Source organism: Linepithema humile, chromosome 4, assembly GCF_040581485.1.
Source record: "Linepithema humile isolate Giens D197 chromosome 4, Lhum_UNIL_v1.0, whole genome shotgun sequence".
Taxonomy (NCBI): Eukaryota; Metazoa; Arthropoda; class Insecta; order Hymenoptera; family Formicidae; genus Linepithema; species Linepithema humile.
Window position 1 is genome coordinate 24,230,019 of NC_090131.1, and position 22,767 is coordinate 24,252,785.

Sequence of the window (22,767 nt, forward strand, 5' to 3'; positions counted from 1 at the left end):
TGTTTATTTACTATCCTTTCAAATGCACTTAAATTTTCTTGCAAAAAAAGATTCCTCCGTCTTCGCTAACTTCAGAGATTCGTTCATCTCGATCGAGAAATGTGTTTCGCGAGTGCGAAACAAAAGCTATTCCGTCACCGGGTGATTCTCTTACATGTCAAATCATACAAACCCTTCAGGCCCCTCATAATTCAAAATTCTTGTGCATAATGATAAATTAATCCATCCGGCCTTCGTCAAGTGCCGGTCGTACCGCCCAGAATGGGCTATTAACATCGCAAGCTTTCGCAACATGAAAAAATATTGGACCTGTTATTTGAGCGCCAAGAAAAATCACGCTGACCGAAGAAACTTACCCATCACAGATTCCAGAAAATATATTTTTACGAGGTTTTCACGCTTCTTTCAAAATTATTCACTCCATGTTTCTTTAGAATTATCCGCCTGATTGGTGTTGGAGCGATTATATGGCGCAAAGTGTCACAAAATACAAATACTCGAATTATTTCTTCTGCGTCAATGCGTATCGATGCAAAGCACGCACTGTAATTTTATGTAACGTTTCAATTCTGCAAAATAAGTTTAAATAAATTAAAATTTAATGGGGGAGTTTAATTAACAAAATATATTATCTATATATATTTATTTTATCAAAATAAAATTGTAATATTTTATTAAATAATTATATGTCGCATATTAAGTTTTATACGTTAAGAATTACCTAGCACCGACGATAATCGACGATGACGAGTCGGAATCCAGGCTTGTCCAGGCCCGGTCTCACGAAGACGCAACAACTGCGGCAGGCGAAAAGTGCCGCTTTGTTAAAGGAATATGAACAAAAGGAAATAGGCAGACAGCAGCAGCAGCCGCCGCCGCAACGACCGGTGGAACCTAGCAGGAGGCGTAGGCATGTCGAGCCGAAAAGGGTTGATTTCAGCAAGCCGACTATGACGAAGGCGATGATGGCGCGCGTTAAACACGCGGAGAAGTTCAAGCAGGAGTACGAACGCAAGCAAGAAGAGATGATGCCGGTGCGTAGAGTGCCAAGGAGAACACCTGCGCCAGTCAGCGGTGATCCTAGGTAGAGCCTCAAGAATTACATTGTTTTCTGTAACATTGTTGATTCTACAACTTGTCATTCTGCGCGCTAAACATTGCTTAAGCAGCTATAAATTCGTTATATATTTTAATATACATTTTATACATTTTTAAATTAAAGTACTCGGAAATTTTTTACACACTTTCGCACTCAGATTTGGTAGAGAAAGAATACCGGCGAGACGCGCACCAACGCCGTCACTACCGGTTTCACCCCCCAGAAGACCCCCGCGTCCGCCGCCGAGTAGAAGAGCGCCGGAAGCACTTCCGCCTATACCAGAAAAGACTAAAGAACTGGCGAAGTCCATGAATGCCCAGGTGATCCAAGCCGAGCCGGTCGGTGAGGGCCCGATCGACAGTATCGTGATACCGCCGAGAGCGGTGAACGAAAATCGCACCACTATCGTTAGCATCCCTCAGCCACCTGCTGCCGCCGTTGAAGCGCCGGTGTCTCACGTTGCGAATCGTTCCATTCAAGTGATTAGGTACCTGGAAAATATTTTATTAATGTTATTCTAAAAAAATATCGCGAAATTAAAGTTGGAAAGTTCTTGGATTCTTTTTTTATCTTTTTTCAGTCCACGCGTAAAAGCTCTAAATGTAAAATATAGAAAAGAATCTATATAGTTCAATATATATTTTTTATATACATATTTTAAAAGTTAACAACAAATTAAATTTTAAACTTCTGGTTTCATCAATAGATTCATCAAAATAAATCGTCTTGTGTTAAATCCTTGATGCAAATATTGAGAATTTTGTTTCTCGTGGAATAATTCTTATAAATTTTTGGAATCGATCTATTTTTGCAAATTAATAACGCAACATTAATGATTGTTAATCATGAATATCATTCGACAGCGAGACTCTCGACGAGCAAGATGCGGCAGAAGCTGCCGCAGTGCACGGTAAGTTGGAGGACTTGCAGCACGCTAGACGGGATTTTGTGATGGCCGTCGCGAATGTCGGTGGTAACGCCGTGCAACTCGCAGACGAAGAAAAACCTAGATATCTCTACAAGTAAAAACATTACAAAAGGAAAAAAAAAATTTATATGTAAAAATCAAAGTTGATAAGTTCAGTCAAGAGCAAAAAAAGACATTTTTTCAGCTTTATCACGTTTCTTGGTAATAAAAGCGTCAAAATTTCACTTGATTTGATTGATGTTCGCGTTTAATGCAGAATCCCAGACATCGAGAGTGAGATGTTCCGCGTCGAGTACGGCAGGGAGCATCCGAGCGTCGTGGCAGCTCGCGAATTCGCGCAGAGAAGCATGGCCGGCATCAGGGGCAGAGAAAGGACACGCAGGGCTGAGCAGGAGTTCGAGAGGATAGCCAGGGAGCCGTTGCCGGAGGACCTGCGCTTCGACGTGCCGTTCAAGGAGGAGTTCTTCCGCGAGGGCGATATATCCTGGGAGGAAGAGGGAGATCTAGCGCTCCCGTCCAGGATAAAAACTTCCATGCGCGATATACCGAGACGCGAACCCTACGAGTATCCACCTTTCGAACCAGAAGAGCTCGAGAGATTCTTCGACGTGGAGCAATATCCGCCCAGTCCGCCGCGCGGACCGCCGCCCGGCCGCGAGCATCTGCATCCGGATCTCTGGGAGCTGGAGGATCCCTGGGCCATGTGCGGAGTCTGTCCGCATTTGGACGAGTCCGATCTCATCGATCTCGATAGTCCTTGATCCTTCGTCTGTCGTCTGCGAATGGATGAATCCAGCGGAACCATTTTCGCTTCTGAGAGATTTAATTGAGATACTCTCGATTGTTGTCGGGGCAAGGTGCGACCAAGCTGAAACAAATCATAAGATTTTTTGTTAATATATTATTTTGTATTGTAGAAACGCAGAAAGACAATCAATGAAGACAGTCGACATCTGCAGAATCATCACTTGTCATCAACGTCTGTGTGTTAAGATGCTTCTTTAGATCTCTTGATATCCCTTTTTATTATTAAAAGCGTTCAATGTAAAACTTTTGGCAGTCACAGCAATATATAAACTTTTGTACAAATAAATTAATTTATTCTAATTGCATACAAATAAATTGGCAAATTCTGCAAATTACTTTGCGCAATGTACATGCATTGCGAAAGAAATTGTATAAAAAAATGGAAATCATGGTTTTTTAATATTATATTATACATTTCAAATTTTTTTGCGTTTTCTTATTATTCTCCTAACTCTGTTGTTGAATTTTTAAACTTGCTGTTAACAATTTTTAAACCTGTTCCCCTTTATTTTGAGAAGACTATAACTCTGTAATTATTGCTCTTTTATTTTTAAATTTGGTAATATTTTTAATCAGCTATTTGTGACAAAAATGTATTTACAAAATTCACAAAAGAATACACTGGAAAAAAGATTTTGATTGAACAAATCGTCTGTTAAATTTCCGACGAGCAAGACAGATTCAGGAATCTATCAGAATTACTATTAATGCAACAAGATTCTGGCAGATTCAATTAGAATCTGGTAGATTCAATCAAAATCTAGTAAATTCAATCTGATTATGACCTAATTCAGATTCTGGTTGAATCTACCAGATTCTTGATGAATCTACTAGAATCTTGTTGCATTAATAGAAATTTTGGTAGATTCAACCTGAATCTGTCTTGCTCGTCGGAAATCTAATAGACGGTTTGTTCAGTCAACAAGATCTTTCTTCCAGTGTATATTTAAATAAAACTGTGTTAAAATTAAAATTTAAAATTTATGCTAAATATTTACAAAAAATAAAAAACTGTAATTCTCACAAGACTGGAGCAAGATCTAGCAAACAAGTAAGAGATTATATGGGGTTCTATTGTATTATTATAATGATACATCATTCTATTAAAATATTCCACAAGCGTTATGTCGAAGAAAGTAACGGTTCTGTTTCGATAGACACGCTCTAATATTTGCGAAATAATAAAGTGACGTTGATTCCTGACAACCTATTATTTCGTATTCTTTGCAACATGTGCGTTTTGTGTGTCGATAGCATGTCACGTTGTGATAGTAGTAGTCTTTTTGTGGGGAGCAAAGTTTAATCATGCTAGAAAACTTTGTGCGAGAGTACAATGTCAACCGAGTACTCTTGTCACGCATAGGTCTTTGGCCGTTTCAAAATAAGATAGTGAGAAATCTGCTGCCGGCATTATGTTTCCTGCTCGAAATTAGTTACTATTCATTCGAGGTATCACACGCTAATCTAAAGACTTTAATCTCAATGTGTCTGATCAGTCTTTGAAAAGTTTTATGAATATTATTAGTTTTATTGTATAATATATAAAAAATGTAATTTTATGGATACTGATCTTAAATGTGACGCAGATATTGACATTGCACGATCATTGGGACAATGTGCGAATGATTTGTGAAAGCTCTTATCAAATTGTCTTGTCGACGTCTTTTATCGCAAGGATACTGAACGAGCTCAGGAATCGCACTAAGGTAAGTTCTTAGACCTCCATTTACGTGTTACTTTTGTTTCTCTTTTTTTAATTATGATTATTTCGGAAAAAGAATTTTAAATGTATTAAGTTGAATTGTTTTTACATTTTGTCGTAATCAGTTGCGACGTTTGTACGAAACCATTAACAACCATTGGAATATATTTACGGACGACATGGAAATCCAAATATTGAAGGACTACTCCTTCATGTCGCAAATGTTCACTAAATGTTATTCAAGTGAGTACGTTATATTGCAACGATCACATCCTTAATTATTGCCTGCTCATATAATTATGCAATAAAAAAGTCGTATAAAAATTACAAAAATATTTAACTTACTAAAGCAACACTGTAATCCATATGTATCAATGTTAAAAATTACATGCTTAATAAACGCAAATATTCATTATACAATATTAGTGTCTATAACGTTAATTGTCTGTAATTATTAATGAGCCAATTCTGATAATATTTCTAAGATATCCTATGTAATAATATTATTAAAGAAATAATATACATATATATATATATATATCTTATTATTATACTGTCGAATAACATTGCTCGTTATAGATGAGTTAATAGAATGATAATAATTTATAAATCGATATTATTGATGAAACAAAAAACAAATGTATTTTTTTCGTGATATTGCAGCATCAATGTATACCCTGATGTCTGGCTTTATAATAGTACCATTAACACCGGTATTCTTAGATATTATATCACCTCTTAACGAATCTCGGCCACGATTCCTCGCGCTTGAAGTTGAATTCAGGGTGGATAAAAACGAGTACTTTATACCAATTTTTTGTTACACTACCGCTATAATTGTGGTGGGTATCAGCATTATGGTGAGTGTCGATGCAATGCATATTACGTGCACCGCTCACGCGTGCAGTTTATTTGCGGTTGTCAGGTAGATATATCTCAAATATAACGATAATTTGAACATAAAATTATCGTTAAATTATTATAATTATTCTGTGCAAAAATTATATATTTTGCAGCTATCAGATTGAAAATATAATTTTGAAAGTGAATAATAATAATAAAATGTACAAATATGACCGTCGCACAAATACGAAAGTTGAAATATCGAGAGAGGAAATGTTGTACCGGGAATATATTAAATGTTTAAAAAAACATCAACTTGCCATTGAGTAAATAGTATTTTTCAATCGTTTTTTAATTGCCACACTATAGAGAAGATACCTACATATAGTTATTGCTATGCGAGAAAAGTAAAATATTGTTTTTTTCCCACAGATTTGTCGATTTATTAAAGTCATCGTATGAAGGACTTGCGTTATTCTTATTAATATTGGTTATTGCAACTTTAAGTCTAATTGGACTTCGGGTAAGAAAATGTTGTACCGGGAATATATTATATGTTTAATTATAAGTAATTAAGTTATTATAAAATATAGAGCAGCAAATTATTGATATAAATATAAAATATTTTTTATTAATCTTAATTTTTTTCAACAAAAACTTTTAATTTTCAATTTTTAATAGAAATAAAGAAGTTGTAACTATTTTAGATAAAATATTATTTCTACATGTGTGGTCTATGTGGTTTGTGCATCAAATAAAAACTTTATTTTGGATAGTTACATAATATTTTTATATGTGTTATAGATTGTATATGTGCTAGGCCAATTTGAAGAAATGGCAAGATTTTTATTTATTATTATAGGGGCTTTAATGAATCTGATGATCTCATGTTACTCCGGTCAAAGATTAATGGACGAAAGTCAGAATATATTTGATCGAGCGTAATAATATTATTTTATATCCTCATAAATATTGATATATATATATAAAATTTTTGGAAATTTTATGTTGGAAGTTTTGATAACCTTTCTTTGAATATAAAATTTAATTCAATTTTAATTTAAAGTATTCTTCATTAAATATTATTTTTTATTTAAATATAATTCTTTTAATTGTAAGATTTAATAGAAATCATCATTGAAACTTACTTTTGCAGATACGCAACAGAATGGTACAACTTTTCGCCTAGAATAAAATCTCTACTTATCATAACTCTTTATAGAAGTAGTGTACCATGCATTTTAAAGGCAGGTAATATGGTTCCGTTATCGGTAACAACTTATGCTTCAGTAAGTATTTTGTACAAAGTACAAAGCTGCAAACCTATTTCTAGTTTTGATAAGAAGTATTACATATACGTATAAAATTACTTATTACAATCGTATTCAATTGAAGGTAGTACGAATGGGCATGTCTTATTTCACAACGTTTTTATCACTCAAAGAGTAATCACTGAACTTTCATCTGTAGTAGTTTTTTTTACCGATGTGTCTTTGTTTAATTTTATTATCAATTAATTATAGTAAAGAGGCTTATAACATTATATAAAGTCACTCATTATTAGAATTTCATACTCTTTCAGTAATTCTTTTACACTCATATTTTACTATCTAGTAATTATATTATAAAATTGTCATTACTTACATAATGTATCAATGTCTACATGAATATTAAATTATATGCTGCATATTTACGAAGCATAATTCCGATCTTTGCTTTTTTATGTTTTTTTACGAGTCGATAAATATGAATTTCAGTATGTAATAAAGTCTATAATATTATTCGCATATGTTATTGCATCAAAAAGTATTCATTTTACTAATCCAATAGAATCCAGTAGAGTTTAATATTTTTAATTGAGGTGCTCTATGATATTAAATTCTTCTTCTCTAAAAATATTCAAAATTTTATTAAAAAAATTTTTTTGTCTCCCTCAAATAAATAAAATTAAACTTCATGTTCTTTAATTCACTTTTTTCCTAATTTCAAAACGCACTCACTTCTTTTCGAACACCATCATTTGGAAACATTCTAAGAAAGCAGCGGACAGAATTCTATGAAAGAAGCACTGTCAATAAAACCAGAAGACAAGAAAATAGTACGCGCCTTCCTATTGTTCCTATTGTCGCACATCTACACATACCCTCAATTTCTTGCCACACAATATATTGCGCTATATCATTACTATAATACCCTTTATAAAAGTGTCTGTCTAACAAGTGTTATTTTAAAGATGGGAAAAGTAGTGTTTTTCCTTAGACACACTTTAATATCTGTGAAATGATCGACACTGACGATTTCTGACAACGCACAATTACGTGCTTCTTGATCCAGACGGGACTTGGGTGCGCCGGAGAATCAATAGTGCGCGTGCCACTATATTATCGTAGTCTTTCGTCGGAAAGTAAAAAATAATTATGTTGGAGAATTTTTTGCGAGAATACAATGTCAACCGGATACTTTTATCGTTGGTAGGTCTTTGGCCGTTTCAACATAAGCTCATTAGAAATTTGTTACGGAGCTCCTGCCTTTTGATCGAAATAAGTTATATATGGTTTGAGGTAATGCATACGAATAGACACATTATAACTCAAAATACGTTTAATTGGTGTTTATCAATTTTTATCATGCTAATAATCAACGGTTAATAGAAGTGTGACACTTTTTAAATAATTAATAGTTAAATAATTGAGTAAAATATAATAATTTTCCAACATATGAATTTATATTCCATTTTACGTATCACAATCAACGTTTATACGCAGATATTACTGTTATATGATCATATGAACGATTCGCAACTGATTTTTGAAGCCCTGTATCAATTTGTAATTACATTCTCTTTCCTCATAAGAATAGCGAACGAGATTCAGAATCACGACAAAGTACGTTTTTATAATGTGTTACTTAATTTTTTTTCAACTATGTTTCTTTCGGTTAAACTATTTTAGATACAATAGGTTCAATTATTTTCGTATTTGTTGTTGTCGTCAGTTGCGACTTTTGTATGAAACCATTGATGATCACTGGAACATATTCACGAATAATATGGAAGTACAAGTTTTGTCAGAGTATTCTACGATATCACGAAAATTTGCGAAATATTACTCGGGTGGGTGTTTTACATTGCAACGATAATATCATTAGAGCTATTATCTATGTAAGAGGTATCTCATGAAAAGTTGCTGAAACTAATTAGCTGTCATTTTTAAACGCACATAGCGAGCGAAAGAAATAAAATATTTTCTAACAGAGGACATTTTGCAGTTTTATTTACGTATAAAGACAATATTTTTGTCATTAAATAAACGTTTATTAAAAAATGCCAAATATCGCTAATTTTATTTGGTATATATTTTTGATGTGTGCATCATTAGAATTATAACAAAAATTAAGTCGATTTTGGAAACTATAACTGTAACTGTAATTTGTGTTGCATAAAGTTTTTTCATAGTTTCCAAAAGTGACATAATTTTTTTGTTATAATTTTGACAATGCGCACTTCAAAAATATAAACCATTAAAATTAGTAAAATTTGGCATTTTTTATAAATGTTTATATAATAATAAAAATATTTCCGATTGTTTTTAGTTTATATGTAAATAAAAGTGCAAAATATCATCAGAAGATATTTTATTTTTCTTGCTCGCTATATGCGTTTAAAAAAATGACAGATAATTAATTTCAGCCACTTCCCACGGAACACCCTGTATATATAGAATGTAAAAATATAATAAAAAATGTTATTCTTTAATATTCCAAGATTAAATAATTTAAATGTTTGATATCGAGAATTAATATTTTTGATAGAAAGATGACATTCAATTAAATGTTTATTAATGTCTTATCGTTGCAATTCGATATTATTGATATGAACGAATGACATTTCTCTTTCTCATAATATTACAGCACTAATGTATCTCATGATGTCCACCTTTATAATACTACCATTGACACCGGTGTTCCTAGATGTTGTATCACCCCTTAACGAATCTCGGCCGCGAACCTTCGCCCTTGAGGTCGAATTCAGGGTGGATAAAAACGAGTACTTTTTACCAATTTTTTGTTACACTACCGCTATAATTGTGGTGGGTATAAGCATCATGGTAGGTGTCGATGCAATGCATATTACATGTACCGCTCATGCATGCAGTTTATTTGCAGCTATCAGGTAGATATATCTCAAATATAACGATAACTTAACCGCATGTGACGATAACGTAATCATAAGAGAATTATTGATAAAATTATTTAATGCTAATTATTCCCCACAAAATTTATACATTTTTCAGCGAACAAATTGAAAATATTTCAAAGGTAAATGATAACAATAAATTCAATAAATATGAATGTCATGAAAATATGAAGTTTGAATCATCGAGAGAAAAAATAATATATGAAGAATATATTAAATGTTTGAAAAAGCATCAACTTGCTATAGAGTAAACAATCTTTTTTCAGTTGCTTTTCAATTGTTATTCTATATATAAAATGTATAAAGTTCATATAAACTTATAATCTGTATAAAAAAAAACTCGAATATTATTTCTATTTTATAGATTTGTTGATAGATTGAGATCATCCTATGAAGGGCTTGCATTATTCATGTTAATTACGGTTACTGCAACTTTAAGTCTAATCGGAATTCGCGTAAGTATTAAGTATTCATATAAGTTGGTTTACAAGTTGTAAAAGTATATTAACATAAACGGCACAATGGGAAATTGCATAAGAAATTTATATCTTACATTAAATTTCAATTTTCTTTTCAATGCAAAAATCTAAACATTTATCTAAAATTTTATTAATTGTTGCATGCTATAAAATTAGTGTTTTTATCTCAAATAAAAATATAGTTATAAATTCGAATGTGATTTACACTTCTGTGTTGTTGTAGATCATCTATGTGTTAAACGAAATAAAAGAAATAGCAAGATATTTATTTATTATCATAGGAACGTTGATAAATCATATGATCTCATGTTACTCTGGTCAAAAATTAATGGATGAAAGTCAGAATATATTTTACCGAGCGTAATTATTATTTTGTATTCTATTTTATATTTTTTCACACATGTTGATATATAAAGAATTTTGAAATTGCATGCCGAAAATTTTGATAACACATCTTGAATATTTTAAATCTACCTCAACTTTTATTCCAAATATTTTATTAGATAAAATTTGCAATATAATTAATGTAAAAAGAATTAATAAAAAAATCGAGAATTATTTCAATATTGCTAATTATTTTGCCATACGTTTACTCATATCACTCATTATTAATCATAGTTTAAAAAAAAATTTTAATTTTTTATTTAAAAATAATACTTCTGAAAATCTTATTTAAATAAATATTTATATTTATCCTTGCAGATATGCAGCAGAATGGTACTATTTTTCGCCTAGAATAAAATCTCTAATGATGATAATTCTTTACAGAAGTAATGTGCCATGCAAAATAAAAGCAGGTAATATGGTTCCGTTGTCGATAGCTACCTATGCTGCAGTAAGTATCGCAAAGTTGTAACTTAATTTGCATAGTAGTGTTATATATACATATAAAATTATTTACGCATCTGTATTCGATTTAAGGCAGTACGAATGGGCATATCTTATTTCACAGCGTTTTTATCACTCAAAGAGTGATTACCGAATTTTCAAATTCTAGATCTAGTTCTTCACCGCTATGTCTTCGTTTCATTTTTGTCAATAAATTGTAGTAAAGAGATCTACGACATTATGAATAAAACAACTTAGAATTTTATTTAATTAAAACCAACCTTTTGCATGCTTATGAAGTATAATTTTAAGTTTTGCTTTTTCATATTAGTTGTTTTTTTTTTAGTGAATAATTATGAATTTTAATGTATAATAAAGTCTATATCTTATTACTTACGTATATTAATAAAAATTAAAATATTTACTTTGTTAATTCAATAGAATCCAATAAAAAATTCAAATGTTAAAACATTATGATATGAAATTCTTGTTTTTATCAAATCACCGAAATTTTTCTAGATTTTTTATATTATAAATTTTTTTCACCTTTGAATTAGCAGAACAAAATATCAAATTTGACTTATTTAATTATTTAATTAATTCTTTATTCTAAAAATGCAATTAGTTAAATTTTTTTTCAAATACCAAAAGCTTTTAAATAAACTAAAAAAAATTCTAACAAGAGAGCAACGGAAGACAAAAAATTAGTATGTGCTGTCTAGTTGCTATTGTTACTCTCATTTTTTTACTGTATACCATGCTATATCATTACAATATATATAATACATCGCTTTACAAAAGTGTCTAACAAGCGTTACTTCAAAAATGGAGAAAGTGGTGTTATTAATATATGTGTAAGTAATAATATAGACTTTAACTTCGCTGGACACATTTAATATCGATTGACAACGCATAATTTCGTGCTTCTTGTGACAGATGCGACTGTGCGCTAAAGAATCGATGGCACACACGATATGTGTGTCATTATATCGGTTTTGCGTCGCGAAGCAAAGAATCATTATGTTGGAAAATTTTTTACGAGACCACAATTATTAACCACATATTTTTGTCAAACAGGTTTTTGGCCGTTCCAACATAAGCTTATTAAGAATTTGTTGCGGTCTTTCTGCTTTTTGATTAAAATTAGTTACTGCGCTTTTGAGGTAATCTATTATATGATTTACACGATTCAGTTATGTTCAAACTGTGTTCCATAAGTGTTTAACAAGTTTTCCTACGCTATAAGTATGTATTAGTTCTTCACCACTACGTCTTCGTTTGATCATAATTAATAAATTTTAGTAAAGAATTTGACGATGCTATTTATTCCATAATGCAATTAAAATTTTTTTAAATTAGTTTCTTTTGCACTTTTTCTTAAAGCATCTATTATAATATTCATATTTCATTGTTTAATTGCTGTTACAAATCGATTTATTATAATTCCAATTCTTGCTTCTGCATAATATCTCATTGTCAGTATTTTTAACATTCAAAAATAGTTTTTCATTAAATCTTGAATTAATTTTTTTACAGGATATGTCTCCGAGATGTTCGTGAACCTAGCATATCATTTTCCAGCAGATCAAAAATAAAAGAGAGTTCTTGTCGCATGCAGTCGAGTTCTATAGTTCCTTATAGTTTTTAGTAATAGTTCTGGTGATTTTATCCAAAAAAACACCAATCGAAAAAATGATCTGCTAACTTCCCGTAGCAGATCATTTTCTAGCAGATCAAAAATAAAAGAGAGTTCTTGTCGCATGCAGTCGAGTTCTATAGTTCCTGATAGTTTTTAATGATAGTTCTGGTGATTTTATAAAAAAAAACACCGATCGAAAAAAATGATCTGCTACGGAAAGTTAGCAGATAAAAAATAGAGGACACTGAACATATATGTGATATGCTGGCCGTATATTGATAGTTCTGTTGATAATTAAAGAGTTTTCGTGTAGTTCTGAGCCAGTACATTGCTTTTCCAAAGAGTTCTGACGACTAAAATAATTAGAAAATTTTTTAAACAATTATTTTACCCGAAAAACACGCATTTTTGAGTATATGTGTGATATGCTGGCCGTATATTGATAGTTCTGTTAATAATTAAAGAGTTTTCGTGTAGTTCTGGGCAAGTACATTGCTTTTCCAAAAAGTTCTGACGACTAAAATAATTAGAAAATTTTTTAAACAATTATTTTACCCGAAAAACGCGCATTTTTGAGCATATGTGTGATATGCTGGCCGTATATTGATAGTTCTGTTAATAATTAAAGAGTTTTCGTGTAGTTCTGGGCAAGTACATTGCTTTTCCAAAGAGTTCTGACGACTAAAATAATTAAAAAATTTTTTAAACAATTATTTTACCCGAAAAACACGCATTTTTGAGTATATGTGTGATATGCTGGCCGTATATTAATAGTTCTGTTAATAATTAAAGAGTTTTCGTGTAGTTCTGGGCAAGTACATTGCTTTTCCAAAGAGTTCTGACGACTAAAATAATTAGAAAATTTTTTAAACAATTATTTTACCCGAAAAACACGCATTTTTGAGTATATGTGTGATATGCTGGCCGTATATTAATAGTTCTGTTAATAATTAAAGAGTTTTCGTGTAGTTCTGGGCAAATACATTGCTTTTCCAAAGAGTTCTGACGACTAAAATAATTAGAAAATTTTTTAAACAATTAATTTACCCGAAAAACGCGCATTTTTGAGCATATGTGTGATATGCTGGCCGCATATTGATAGTTCTGCTAAAAATTAGACAGTTCTCTTCTAGTTCTGTTTTCTAATTATTTTAGTCGTCAGAACTCTTTGGAAAAGCAATGTACTTGCCCAGAACTACACGAAAACTCTTTAATTATTAACAGAACTATTAATATACGGCCAGCATATCACACATATACTCAAAAATGCGTGTTTTTCGGGTAAAATAATTGTTTAAAAAATTTTCTAATTATTTTAGTCGTCAGAACTCTTTGGAAAAGCAATGTACTTGCCCAGAACTACACGAAAACTCTTTAATTATTAACAGAACTATCAATATACGGCCAGCATATCACACATATACTCAAAAATGCGTGTTTTTCGGGTAAAATAATTGTTTAAAAAATTTTCTAATTATTTTAGTCGTCAGAACTCTTTGAAAAAGCAATTTACTTGTCCAGAACTACACGAAAACTCTTTAATTATTAACAGAACTATTAATATACGGCCAGCATATCACACATATACTCAAAAATGCGTGTTTTTCGGGTAAAATAATTGTTTCAAAAATTTTCTAATTATTTTAGTCGTCAGAACTCTTTAGAAAAACAATGAACTCGCCCAGAACTAGAAGAGAACTGTCTAATTTTTAGCAGAACTATCAATATGCGGCCAGCATATCACACATATGCTCAAAAATGCGCGTTTTTCGGGTAAATTAATTGTTTAAAAAATTTTCTAATTATTTTAGTCGTCAGAACTCTTTGGAAAAGCAATGTACTTGCCCAGAACTATACGAAAACTCTTTAATTATTAACAGAACTATTAATATACGGCCAGCATATCACACATATACTCAAAAATGCGTGTTTTTCGGGTAAAATAATTGTTTAAAAAATTTTCTAATTATTTTAGTCGTCAGAACTCTTTGGAAAAGCAATGTACTTGCCCAGAACTACACGAAAACTCTTTAATTATTAACAGAACTATCAATATACGGCCAGCATATCACACATATGCTCAAAAATGCGCGTTTTTCGGGTAAAATAATTGTTTAAAAAATTTTCTAATTATTTTAGTCGTCAGAACTTTTTGGAAAAGCAATGTACTTGCCCAGAACTACACGAAAACTCTTTAATTATTAACAGAACTATCAATATACGGCCAGCATATCACACATATACTCAAAAATGCGTGTTTTTCGGGTAAAATAATTGTTTAAAAAATTTTCTAATTATTTTAGTCGTCAGAACTCTTTGGAAAAGCAATGTACTCGCCCAGAACTAGAAGAGAACTGTCTAATTTTTAGCAGAACTATCAATATGCGGCCAGCATATCACACATATGCTCAAAAATGCGCGTTTTTCGGGTAAAATAATTGTTTAAAAAATTTTCTAATTATTTTAGTCGTCAGAACTTTTTGGAAAAGCAATGTACTTGCCCAGAACTACACGAAAACTCTTTAATTATTAACAGAACTATCAATATACGGCCAGCATATCACACATATACTCAAAAATGCGTGTTTTTCGGGTAAAATAATTGTTTAAAAAATTTTCTAATTATTTTAGTCGTCAGAACTCTTTGGAAAAGCAATGTACTTGCCCAGAACTACACGAAAACTCTTTAATTATTAACAGAACTATTAATATACGGCCAGCATATCACACATATACTCAAAAATGCGTGTTTTTCGGGTAAAATAATTGTTTAAAAAATTTTCTAATTATTTTAGTCGTCAGAACTCTTTGGAAAAGCAATGTACTTGCCCAGAACTACACGAAAACTCTTTAATTATTAACAGAACTATCAATATACGGCCAGCATATCACACATATGCTCAAAAATGCGCGTTTTTCGGGTAAAATAATTGTTTAAAAAATTTTCTAATTATTTTAGTCGTCAGAACTTTTTGGAAAAGCAATGTACTTGCCCAGAACTACACGAAAACTCTTTAATTATTAACAGAACTATCAATATACGGCCAGCATATCACACATATACTCAAAAATGCGTGTTTTTCGGGTAAAATAATTGTTTAAAAAATTTTCTAATTATTTTAGTCGTCAGAACTCTTTGGAAAAGCAATGTACTGGCTCAGAACTACACGAAAACTCTTTAATTATCAACAGAACTATCAATATACGGCCAGCATATCACATATATGTTCAGTGTCCTCTATTTTTTATCTGCTAACTTTCCGTAGCAGATCATTTTTTTCGATCGGTGTTTTTTTTTATAAAATCACCAGAACTATCATTAAAAACTATCAGGAACTATAGAACTCGACTGCATGCGACAAGAACTCTCTTTTATTTTTGATCTGCTAGAAAATGATCTGCTACGGGAAGTTAGCAGATCATTTTTTCGATTGGTGTTTTTTTGGATAAAATCACCAGAACTATTACTAAAAACTATAAGGAACTATAGAACTCGACTGCATGCGACAAGAACTCTCTTTTATTTTTGATCTGCTGGAAAATGATATGCTAGGTTCACGAACATGTTTCCGAGTAATTTATAATCATTAATAAGTTGCAACAAAAAAGCGTTGTTTATGCAGCGTTATTTATTTTAAAATGCACCTTTAATCAGTTAATAATTTTGCTTTTATTTAACATTTTTATAGTAATTGCGTGTATGTATTATATTTATCATTACATATTTAATCCAGTAAACAAAATGTTAGCAATGTTAACAAATTGACAGTAATTGATCAAATTTAATGCTATCAATCTGATAATATTGCTAACATTCTGCCATTTGTATAAAATATTGTATAAATTCACAAAGTAAATTTTTCAATATTTATTCGTTTTTACTCCTTGATTTCAAGTCGCTAATTATCCACTTCGATATGCAACAATAATAATAATATTAAATTTATATGTTAATTCTTGATATTTATTTTATTATTGCATAGTTTTGGTTGTTTTTATCGAACATGGCGATATTATTAAAAACACCATATCATTACAATATCTAGATAATATTCCTTTTTGTGCATTAGTAGTATTATTGCATAGTATTATATGCATTATTAGTATAAAAAATATGAAATTAAAAAACTCACCAATTTCGATGTTTTATTTCTGCAATCGCCTGCAACTTTTTCTTCTTCTTCTCTCCTCCTCCAGAGTTGAAATAATACACTTGTGTTATTTCAAATGTACAAGAAATCATAACCAAAAAAAGCAATTCAAAATCTATTCTATTTATCTGCACTTTAATGCTTTGAATAAATGTTTTTCTTCTTTTTTCACATCACTCAGAGTTTATTATTTCTTTTACTTTATATTTTAAGTGCTCAAAATAAATAAAAATATGCTAAAAATGGAAAATATCAAACAAATGATTGAACTGCACAGCTGATATAAAACTTTGCAAGTGTAAAACAGAGGGACAAACCTGCGCATGCGTAACATGAGCGCTATTTAAGATATATCCACACAACTTGCGTAGCACATAATCTTAGGCTTCAGCTGCGTACATATTTACTATAAATTCAATGTATAATTAATTAAATTTTTCACGGAACAAAATGGTAAAATAAAGAATACAAAAATTTTTATTAATTAAATAAAAGCTGATATACATAAAATTTATTACCTTGTTACATCTGTAATTAATCTTACTTATACACCAATTTGTTGCAATAAATTTAATTGTTCTCATCTCTATAAAATTTATATACTTGATGAAGGAATCAGACGATTGTCCCACATGTTCCGCTCGTAGGAAATTCTTTCGTCGAAAAGGTCTCGCGACACTGCACAACTTGTATGCGTGCGCATCATTCATGGCGAATCGTGTGGATCCGTTCGTGTGCAGCAGGCGACACAGTTGACAGCGATAGTGGTTTTTTGGTTTTTCAGTGGTTCGCGCTGCGTTCGAGAAGTTAAGTGTATTTTTCGAGCGCGACAACAAGGGTCGAGCTCAACTTTCCTCGGAAAAACGTACACATACAGCCGGCAAGACGAAGCTCAAAATGCCATTGGTAAGTCCGTCCTTTGCATGGAAGTCCCCTTTTTCTGGCTGTCATCTCAGCCAAAACACGCTCTTGTCTCGCTCTCCTGCATTGACAATCCGTTCTTCGAAAATGCCTTCTGCTTTTGTCGATTCTTAAATTATAAGCAATCGTGATGAAACAAGCGGGAACGCGACTGCCAGTCTTCGCGATTTTTGAGGTGAGACCTGGGTGCGGTTTTGTGGTTAGCTACAAATGACATTAAAAATCAGGGGAAACAGGAGTTTTCGAAGAAGAAAATGGAGATCAAAACACAAGCATTAGGTTTTATTTGATGGACAGTTCATTTAAAAGAGTTTGTTGGAAGTATCATTTAAAAAGACCAGTTATAACTTATAACAGAAAAGTATGTCAATGTATGCGGGCTTATGCTAATGTTAAACTGTGGCTCCTATCAGTAATAATATTTTTTTAATGTTTATTAATTGACAAATTCTAATGTGACAGTATATTAAATACATATTTAAATGTTTTAATGTTTACAAAAAAAGCAAATGAGAGTAACAGAATTTTTAAGTGGAAGAACTTGAAGATAGTTATGCGATGCATCAATATTGTATTTTACTTTATAGACCGCAAGTTCGAAGAAGTCATTATGCGTACAGACCGAAGAGGTTGTTGACGAGAGAAAAGTATGTTAGTGTACAAGAATCCTATATTAATTATCGATATCAACAGTGATGTTTCCATAATTTACTATTTGTCCAATTAATATCTAAAAGTATATTATATATATGTTACATATTTGTGAAGAATAACCCTGAATACAAACTACAGATTAATAGAATACCCATTTTTTAAACAATATTTCTGAGATAATAGGAAAATACAAGGCTGTATCTTTTCAGGGTAATCACGCTGCCCTCACGCCGCTGGAAGACATGTCCGCGGGACGAGGGCAAGCAGGTGGAGGGCCTCCTCAGAATTGTCAGAAAGTTTTTATACAGCGTGACTACAGTGATGGCACAATGGTCAAATTTCAAACACGATTTCCAACAGAATTGGAAAGTAGGGTGAGTATTTTTACATTTTTAATGAAATTTTGAAAGTTAGGAGAAATAAATAAAACATATTTATGATGTATTTTCCGATTTAGTTGGATAGACAATTGTTTGAGTACACGATCAATCAGTTGAATAACTACTTTGCGGAAGCGGAGCGTGCTAGTTGTTCTACTTACTGCGAGAGCTGCCTATACTGTCTCACGGGTTATCTGATAAGTATATGCACCGAGACGCATTATGAAAAGTGTCTGCGCAAAGTTGCCAAATTTGTCAGCGAGCAGAACGATCGAGTGTATAAGCCGCGTGGCCTCTTGTTAACGGATCCAACGACTCGTGGACTCAGGCTAATAGAGATCTCGGTACTGGATAGACCTGCGTCGTGACTGCATATTAGCCGATCCAGGGAGTTCTTCATGTGACCCGCCGCGCAGCAATCCGGATATTATCTTGCCAGAATCACGGACATGCACGTGCTTGTGAGTGTCTTTCAGCGTAATTACGGGGCTTACCGGCTGGTTTGAGCCAGTTGTACAAAGTGCGGCAATCCTAAAATGTTTGAGAAAAATCAATTCTTCGTCAACGATGATATCTTATAGGCCGCAAACCACTCAGGTGCACAATGAGCTGGATTTCTCTCGCTGTCGGGTCAAGCCTTTTCCTTAGTCCTAAGAGATAAATAGATTGATACATTGGGCAGATGTAATATGTGTGTGGAAACCCACGGAATATGGGGGATACGTATTGCGGGAATGTACATGATTGATTCGTGGAGATTTCATTCTAGATTTATCTGTTGAACTAATTATATAATAAAAAACTGATATACAAGGTTGGTCTAATTGCAGCAAGAGAGTCCCGCGTTTATTGGCATTTGTGGTACTTCAATTCTAAGTGATAGCTCCTACAATCTCGAGGGAGGGCGTGCATCAAAGCGCGTGGATGTGTAACAAAGGTGTGCCGTGGCACTTCTATAAGTTCAATTTTCTATATGCGTACAGAAAATATAACATACGAAAGTATATGAGGTATGCACGGCGAATCAGGGTGCGGAGAAAAACATGACTTTGTCGTTCGCATTTTTGCATGTAGTTAAACGACGCAAGTTATTTTGCGCGAGCCGCTACGTTGATTCGTCATGTACACGATGGGGTCTACATATTTTTTTACTGTTCATTTATGACTTTATCGTATCATCTGCATTTAATTAATGAGACGTGAATGGGATGCGTGTCTGCGTGAATTATTTATGCGATGATGGCATTCGATATTAGTATTTCTGCACATATTATGTTTTAGTTCTATCAAAAAACCGAACTGAAAACTATAGCTCCAATGATTTTCGTTCTCGATAAACATTTACACAAATGGATCTAAGTTTTTCTTATCTTCCGCGATGTATCTTCCATTGCGCTTGTGTATCCGCATGCAGAAGCATAAGTCATTTCGCATACGTATGTACACCGAATGAGATATCTTGTTTATCGCGCGAATGGATGTCTCGCGTCAACAAAGAAGATAGATTCGATCGAAATTACTGGCACAAACACTTGTTGCACTAAAGAAACCCGAGGATTGGCTAAGAAAAAAAAATGTTATATAAAAGCGACGATATAAAGCAAAATGTGAAACGTAGATTACGTTCAATCAATCGGCATTGTGATCAAGGATAAGCCGGAACCATTTGCGATGCATTTGCGATGCGAAATTTCGTATGCCGCTTTAGTCTGCTCTCCGAATCGAAACTGGAGGACTATCGCCCGTTGCCTATTGTTGCCAGTCTCCGTTCGTGAGTTCTTGGTGTCCGCTCGCCATGCTGGATGCCTTCTATTCCGTTCCTGTTAATTAGTTGTAAATGACAGTGATCTCTAACGATACAACGACGCAACACCATGTCTAGTTTTTAATTAATTAATTAATTTCTATCACGCGCTTTGGAAGCCTAAAACATTGTAACATGTAATGGTAAGTGCTGTTAGAAACAGCGCGAATTTTGATTTGAGTGCAATATTATATTATTTTTATCATCGCGGCATCGCATGTAATGGCAAACGATCTCTCTCGTTCTTGATCACAATGTGCGCGGAGCCTGTCCGACGTTGTAATGCGACGTATTGCTGAAAGAATCTTGCCAAAAAGCGTGTCACTGCCTCGACGTACGATTTCTAGGCGCGGGAGAGCGTCGTTGAAGAAACTTCGTACGAGATCATCGAAGACAGAAGACTAAAAAAATCCGTTTTCTGAAATTGGATGGAAGAAGCAATTTCAGAAGCGGGAAACGACAAGAAGGGGATCTCCTGGGGAATTGTAGAGAATTTCCGAATTCTTTTGGACGTCGCAATATTACGTCCTAGGACTCTGACTGCATGCAATACGCATGTTTGCATATAATGTACATATAGCGGATTAATCGTCGACATACGGAGTATCGAAGCAAAAAAGAAGTAAATCGTTTGTTACACTTAATTTAATTTAGTAGGACCAATATTGGATTGATGATCCGTAATTGTAAAGGATACCATCGTACGAGTGTAATTTCTAAATGTTTTAATAATAAAAACGGCGTAAATATATTAATATATATATATAAATATATATATATCCTTGGAGATCAATCCTTGATTTTTTCGATGATTTTATGCCTAATTAATATAAAAAAATCGAAATATAAGAAATCACTGATTACAACGGAAGATTGCGTAGCTTAACATTACGTATAGTTTAAGCGACAATTATATTTTTTGCAATAATGTATTATATTGACCATTTTTAATATGTACAAAACATTTTAAATATTATTTTTGCATTCAATAGTAGCTTTTGTTGGACTTTTTGTATGTCTTTATTTTTTTCTTCGTTCCTTTTTCTTCGTTCCACTTTAAAAAATAAATGTGTATTGTTTTAGATTAAGTGCGGAAAGTGTAATTATAGAACAGACGAAATTTTTGCGATATTATTGGTTACAGTAAAACGGACAAAATTAGAACAGACGCAATTTTTGTAATATGATTGGTTCGTTAGAATTCCAATTATGACTCTTCAATAAGTTTGAAATAACGGTTTGTCATAGAACGCGCCGTAATGGCTCACGCTCACATTCTAATCGCTCCCAGTCGTATTTCTCGCGCTTGTAAGTTTAAAAAAAGTGAGTCTCGCGTATGAAGAATTGTCGGAGGTATCTCGCAAAGCGTTCTTTATGACGTGAACATGGTAAGCAATTGTTATTTTACATTGATATTGTGATTTTGATGCCCACGATCTAATCGATTGCGTCGCGACAGTTGCGAGGTTGGATTTGATCGTTTCTGTATTTTCATGATTGTAGTTCTCTAAAAGTGAATTTCACGCATATTGGAAATTTCTCGTGAAATAGTTGTCGTAACACGAACCCTGTATATGGCTATTACAGATTAGTGCTGTGATTTCGACATTTGCGATTTCGTCCGTGTGTCTGAAGTCAATTGAATTCTGCATATTTCTTGACCATTATTTTCTCGTCGGAATGCAGCAAGCATGCGACAACAATCATTGTCAGGTATGTACATTTTGTCATTCAGAGTTAGCTGCGTTGATTATGTTTATTGCAATAATACGCTATGTTGATTATTTCTAATATTAAATAAAACATTTTGAATTTTATTGTTGTTTAGTAGCTCTGTTTGTTTAGTTGCATTTTTAATTGTATTTATTGTCTCTTTTCGCTCTTTTCTCTTCCAAAGTATAAATGCACGCTCATTTCGTATTCAATGCAGAAAGTGCAATTAAAACAAACGGAACAAATATTGCGATGCGAAGCTCGTCGCTTTAATCGTTTCGATTTAAGAATCGCAAGATGGCTCTTCGATCTGGAATAGCAAAGTCACGGAACGCGCCGCGGAGACTCGCAGAGTTGCATTCGAGTTGCTTCGTATATTTCTCGGGATTATAACTGTCCAAAAGTAAATCTCGCGCACGAAAAAGCGTTGAAAGTGTCTCGTAAAGTGTTCGTCGTGATGTGGGCGCGATGTGCAATCGTTATTATACGCCGATATCGCGACTTCGTTGTCTCTCCGTTCTGCATATCCGAGATCGAGCGCGCCGCGACGAATGGCGGAGTTGCATTTGAATCGTTTTGTATTTTCGCGAATGTTGCGAGTTTGAAAGTGAATCAGTACGCGAA

At 32.8% G+C, this 22,767-nt stretch overlaps 3 protein-coding genes and 1 long non-coding RNA gene across 7 annotated transcripts; 3 read left to right on the forward strand and 1 right to left on the reverse strand.

The window, feature by feature from the left end:
* Positions 1–27: 27 nt before the first annotated feature.
* On the forward strand, positions 28–3,259 carry LOC105672566 (titin-like). 3 transcript variants are annotated; one of them, XM_067354299.1, is made up of 6 exons: positions 28–390; positions 702–1,084; positions 1,257–1,586; positions 1,963–2,121; positions 2,284–2,884; positions 2,945–3,259. In XM_067354299.1, exons 2-5 carry the CDS (start codon positions 744–746, stop codon positions 2,786–2,788), a joined length of 1,335 nt encoding a protein of 444 aa, XP_067210400.1. In that variant the 5' UTR covers positions 28–390; positions 702–743; the 3' UTR covers positions 2,789–2,884; positions 2,945–3,259. The 3 variants fall into 3 exon arrangements, with proteins under 3 accessions (XP_067210400.1, XP_067210399.1, XP_012223014.1); XM_067354298.1 differs by having other exon boundaries at positions 716–1,084; XM_012367591.2 differs by having other exon boundaries at positions 726–1,084.
* LOC136999718 (uncharacterized) lies at positions 2,755–17,306 on the reverse strand. Its single transcript, XR_010890041.1, has 3 exons — positions 17,190–17,306; positions 16,654–17,077; positions 2,755–2,895 (listed from the first exon to the last, which is right to left on the reverse strand). It is a non-coding gene; the product is annotated as an uncharacterized lncRNA (long non-coding RNA).
* Positions 4,108–11,056, forward strand: LOC105672417 (uncharacterized). Its single transcript, XM_067352833.1, has 17 exons — positions 4,108–4,283; positions 4,421–4,540; positions 4,662–4,779; positions 5,200–5,461; positions 5,553–5,705; positions 5,812–5,902; positions 6,184–6,320; positions 6,536–6,740; positions 7,794–7,940; positions 8,145–8,264; positions 8,374–8,491; positions 9,289–9,550; positions 9,672–9,821; positions 9,939–10,029; positions 10,277–10,413; positions 10,756–10,888; positions 11,051–11,056. Exons 1-17 carry the CDS (start codon positions 4,140–4,142, stop codon positions 11,054–11,056), a joined length of 2,394 nt encoding a protein of 797 aa, XP_067208934.1. The 5' UTR covers positions 4,108–4,139.
* Positions 17,307–17,381: 75 nt separating the features above from the next.
* On the forward strand, positions 17,382–21,185 carry LOC105672497 (golgin subfamily A member 7). Of its 2 annotated transcripts, XM_067354320.1 has the most exons (4): positions 17,615–17,767; positions 18,180–18,239; positions 18,456–18,620; positions 18,704–21,185. In XM_067354320.1, the coding sequence occupies exons 1-4, from the start codon at positions 17,723–17,725 to the stop codon at positions 18,992–18,994; spliced, it is 561 nt and encodes a 186-aa protein (XP_067210421.1). In that variant the 5' UTR covers positions 17,615–17,722; the 3' UTR covers positions 18,995–21,185. The 2 variants fall into 2 exon arrangements, with proteins under 2 accessions (XP_012222894.1, XP_067210421.1); XM_012367471.2 differs by lacking the exons at positions 17,615–17,767; positions 18,180–18,239 and adding an exon at positions 17,382–17,577.
* Positions 21,186–22,767: the final 1,582 nt, after the last annotated feature.

Bases quoted from the DNA above. Each gene is read 5' to 3' on its own strand.
- LOC105672566 (XM_067354299.1), top strand. From the start codon at position 744: ATGACGAGTCGGAATCCAGGCTTGTCCAGGCCCGGTCTCACGAAGACG. The intron at 1,587-1,962 runs GTACCTGGAAAA...ATCATTCGACAG, and splicing joins CGTTCCATTCAAGTGATTAG to CGAGACTCTCGACGAGCAAG. The intron at 2,122-2,283 runs GTAAAAACATTA...CGTTTAATGCAG, and splicing joins AAACCTAGATATCTCTACAA to AATCCCAGACATCGAGAGTG.
- LOC105672417 (XM_067352833.1), top strand. From the start codon at position 4,140: ATGCTAGAAAACTTTGTGCGAGAGTACAATGTCAACCGAGTACTCTTG. The intron at 6,741-7,793 runs TAAAATTACTTA...AAGTAAAAAATA, and splicing joins AGAAGTATTACATATACGTA to ATTATGTTGGAGAATTTTTT. The intron at 9,551-9,671 runs GTAGATATATCT...TACATTTTTCAG, and splicing joins AGTTTATTTGCAGCTATCAG to CGAACAAATTGAAAATATTT.
- LOC105672497 (XM_067354320.1), top strand. From the start codon at position 17,723: ATGAAACAAGCGGGAACGCGACTGCCAGTCTTCGCGATTTTTGAG. The intron at 17,768-18,179 runs GTGAGACCTGGG...TTTACTTTATAG, and splicing joins CAGTCTTCGCGATTTTTGAG to ACCGCAAGTTCGAAGAAGTC. The intron at 18,240-18,455 runs GTATGTTAGTGT...GTATCTTTTCAG, and splicing joins AGGTTGTTGACGAGAGAAAA to GGTAATCACGCTGCCCTCAC.